At 40.3% G+C, this 4,427-nt stretch overlaps 1 protein-coding gene across 1 annotated transcript; it reads left to right on the top strand.

Moving 5' to 3' along the window:
• Window positions 1-761: 761 nt before the first annotated feature.
• Window positions 762-3,636, top strand: LOC118267795 (pro-resilin). Its single transcript, XM_035581987.2, has 2 exons — window positions 762-923; window positions 1,582-3,636. The coding sequence occupies exons 1-2, from the start codon at window positions 912-914 to the stop codon at window positions 3,163-3,165; spliced, it is 1,596 nt and encodes a 531-aa protein (XP_035437880.2). The 5' UTR covers window positions 762-911; the 3' UTR covers window positions 3,166-3,636.
• Window positions 3,637-4,427: the final 791 nt, after the last annotated feature.

Here is a 4,427-nt window from a genome sequence, read left to right as displayed (position 1 = left end):
TTTTAAAATTTAAAAATCGAAAATGGAATTTCGAATTGTATGAATTATGAATGAGGTTACTGGTTGGTGATGATTGATCTAGTGTCAATTTTTAGTCACTTTGTTTTTTATGTTTTTTAATTTTGAAGCATCGACAAAATGTCTTTGTTATTTAATTTAAGTTGTTTGGTTTTTTTTAATTGTATCAATAGCATTTTGGAGCTTGAGTTTCATCCGATACGTGAAAATAGATTGTTTTCAGAACTTAATATCAAATAATCAGAATATTGTTGAATTCCTTTAATGAAGTTAAAAAAGTACTTTTTACTGAATACTACTTACTTAGTATAAAATATTAATGAGCTGTTTGTATATTAAGTTATTACCGCTACAAGTGCTAATTATAGTGTGAAGACGTTAAATACTACTGTGTAAATGATCGCTCATTTCCTTACGAAACGTTCAAGCGTATAAGTTTAATTGGTTTCACTTGCAATACATATAATATACAAATCGATAGCCAAATAACAAAATGAGAGCACTTGTAATGAGGTCGCCTACAGTACAGGCTCCGTATGACATCTGTGTCGATAAGTGCACCAAACCGTGATCGAGTGTGATGCAATACTTCCGGATTGTATTACCTCATTGTTGGGTTCGGAAGCTCAGTGGCTCGCTCCCATTCTTTCAGCCGGTGCCGAGCTGCAGTGAAAGGGTCCTCCGATACACTTTTACCCTTCCGTCGGACGGGTGCGCGCCACCGATCGCTCTCTTATAAATTCGGTGAAAACACGGCGACATCACATTACGAATTCGGCGGCAGCACAAGCAAGCCGGCCGATACACGCAGATATTTGTTTGTGTTGTGTTCCAAACATTGTGAAGTGATTTAGTTTCATCTACGCGACGAGTATATTAAATAAGAATATAAAATGAAATTCACGGTGAGTTCGCGTTTTGTGGAAAAGTGAAAAATTAGAATTAAGTGATTGTGATTTTAAGGACTTCGTGTGGAGTTTTAATTGGATTTTAAGGATGTGCAATTGTTAATTGATATTTAATGTCTTTATCTTAAAAGACTAAGTATGAAGTTTAGTGAAGATAAATAATTAATATTAATTAATTTTTGTATCATTGCTGTAATACGATCAAAGGATACACCCACATTATAAGAGCTGCAATAAAAATAACCATTAAATATCTGCGGCTGGTTTATCACGAATCATTAATTGTTAATTCAGACATTTTAAGAGTAATTGATGATCTTCGATTGCTAGATTTTTTGCAAGATAATTTTGATACATGTAGATATCTATCCATTGATTATATTTAAAGTAAAAGTGGAAAAGTGAAATTTTTATAATGTGGGCGTAAATATTAACATTACCATGCGGGTCGCTGTTAAACTTGCACTTGTACGAGCGACCACCGTACACATTCCGAAACCAGTTTTTGAATTACTTTTGCGTTAAATATCATATTTATTGTTATTATTCAACTTCAATACTAACTTTGGAAGAAAGTTTAAATTATAGTTTAAATCTATCGGTTTTTTTAGTATAAACTAAATTAAAGTTAAAATTATATTTTTATCTGTTGCAGGTCGTTTTTACCACACTCTTGTGTATATCAACATCATGGGCCGTGCTGGCGAAGAAGGTGGAAGACCACCAAGACAAGCGTGAGGCGCCCGTGGGATACGGGTCCTCCGGCCTGTCTGCGCACAGCTACCACGCGCCATCCCTGGGACAAGGAGACGCCAGTGCCATCAGCGTAGGCGCAGGCTACAGCATCGGTGGCGCCAAGCCCTCCTACAGCTTCGGCGGACAAGGATCAAGCGGAGCCCTGCAATACTCTGCTGAAGGCTTATCTCAATTATCCCCTAACAGTCATGGCAGCATCCAGTTACCTCCTATTACTCTGCAACCCAGTCACGGTGCTGCTTTCGCCAGCGGAGACCTCTCTCAGTTGATGAGCCAGCTTTCCCACAGCCTAAATGCAGGAGGAATATCACTGCAGCCTTCCACAACCGTTGCCGAATTCCACCAAGGAGCAGATGGTCAGGCAGCTCAGGCAGTTCAAGGCATCCAAGGCTACTCTTTCCCTCAATTCTCGTATGGAGCTCCTAAACAACAGCAACAGCAGCAATATGTTTTGTCGGAGCAGTTGCAGCAACAGTTATCTAGTGCACCTTCATATTCCGCTGGCACCAAGGGCTTGGGATCATACTCTACTGGACCCGTTTTGTTCACTCCTTCCGAGAGCCAGTCTAATAACGCTCCTGCGCCTTCCTATGGAGCCCCTAGCTCTGGACAGTCTTTAGGAGATGCAGGTTCCCTTTCTCTTGGCGGCAGCAGTCACTCACTAGGTGCACTTGGTCTTGGTGGATCTTCACTTCAACTTGGTGGATCTTCACTTGGCCTAGGTGGATCTTCACATGGTTTTGGTGCAGCTCCGCATGGTCTTAGTCTTGGTGGTGCTGGGCTTACTCTAGGTGGTAGTGGTCATTCTTTCGGAGGCCAATACAAACACTTAAATGGATACGCTGGTCCCAGTAAATCTTCTTTCAAGCCCTCTGCTTACTTAGGCTCATCAGTACAAGGAGAATCAGTTCTTGGACTATCTAGCCAGGGCGCCTCTGGCCACGGACTATCTGGTCTGTCTGGAATTTCTGGATCTTATGGCACTCCATCTTTCGGCAGCTACCGTGGCGCAAGTCATGGCTCCTTGTCCCTTGGCTCGGGTGGTCACAGTTTTGGAGGATCTCAGGGTTTTGGTAGCGGATCATCTAAATTCAGCGCTCCATCTTACCAATCTGCTAAAGGTGAAGGTTTAGAGGGTGCTAGCGCCTTCTCATCAGGACATGTAGCTCCTCCTGGAACCACATACGGCTTCCCTTCATCCTCATACGCATCAAATAACGCACACGCAGCTTCTTCCAACAAGCCTTACTACGTCAGCGCTAAGCATCATCAACATTCTGCCCCAAGCTTCGGAGAGGGTGGTTCATCGTATAGGTCACCGGCTTCCAGCCACAGTGCTCTGAGCTCTTATGGATCTGGCCCTAAATATAGCTTTGGTGGTTCAAGCTCTCATTATGCCCCAAAAGACGCGTACGGCGCTGCCAGTGAGACTTCATACAACACTATTAAGTACAGCGAGGAATTAAAGCCACGTGCTCATTAAATCGAGACCTGCCGAATAGTTTTGTGTAAATAGTAGATAGTGACAGTATTGTGTGAGGGGTGTGTAGGCGTGGTTCGAATGATGGCATGGTGTATGTGAGCGAAAGTGTTGCTCTTGGTTTTATTTATTTGCGTACGTTCCGCTAATTAGCTGTGCGACCACTTTGTTACTCACCGCGCGTACGTGGCGTGTTTTGGTTATCTCGCCGGTGTGCTTTCTTTTCGGTAACATGTGTATAATTTGTATAATCAAGTAGCTTGGTATCTTTCATCGCAGACAGCTGAGAAACTCGTGTTATTAGAAATAATAATATCGAATTATGATATGCATCTAATCTAAATAAGAGCCCGCTTGAAGTTGTGTGTAGCGACGTGAATTTCTGTAAATATAGTAAATAGTTAAGGTTGCCTATTTATTATTTTATAAATGTAGTTTTATGGTTGTTATTGTTATAATAAAATGTCAATAAAATATTGGAGTTTCATTTTCCCGAGTGTTTTGTTTGTGTTTATAGTTGAGTTCAATTGAATGGAAACTCATTCAATGAGTGAACTATCCACAGGAAACATGATACTGCTTGGGTAATCGGCACTTGGCGCGCATCGCCAGTTTCACTCATATGAAAGTACTATAGGAAATTGAAATAAGCCTAACACCGACTCACGCTGGCGTTGTCGCTCCTTACTTCCTTAATCGAACGCTAACTTCGTGTTGAGAGCAAGTTCACTAGACAAGAAATATATTAAGTAATAAATAATATCTGAATGAATGCAAACCGGATCTAATTTCGACTGTCTGTAGGATTTGATGAGAAAGTAGAGCATGATACTTAATTACAATGTAACAGCCAAAACAGAGGCGGGAAAACCTAATATAAAGATGATTGATACAAGTAACATTTGTTATACGGAATTTCATATTACATAATAAGATATAAACAACAATCCTTTAAAAAGTAGAGCATATTACGAACGAAAATTTATGTAATAAAGTTTTTATACAATGTCATAAAACTATAACTTTTTAAATAAAACAAGACAAGGTGCAATGGCATTCAATAAAATGTAAATAGTAAACCAGATCACTAGTTATTACGTGTTGTGTGACAAGTAACGCATAAGACAGTTGTTATTGTATGCTCTGTGTAAACAGTTACTTAATACTTCACGGTCGAGAGATCGAGTGCTGTCAGAATGGAAGCGCTGCATTCACTTCCGAATTCTAAAACGTTAAATTTCCTTACGCAACGCTCACGTTTTTAA

Source organism: Spodoptera frugiperda, chromosome 6, assembly GCF_023101765.2.
Source record: "Spodoptera frugiperda isolate SF20-4 chromosome 6, AGI-APGP_CSIRO_Sfru_2.0, whole genome shotgun sequence".
Lineage (NCBI taxonomy): Eukaryota > Metazoa > Arthropoda > Insecta > Lepidoptera > Noctuidae > Spodoptera > Spodoptera frugiperda.
This window is presented reverse-complemented; position numbering and strand designations above follow the sequence as displayed.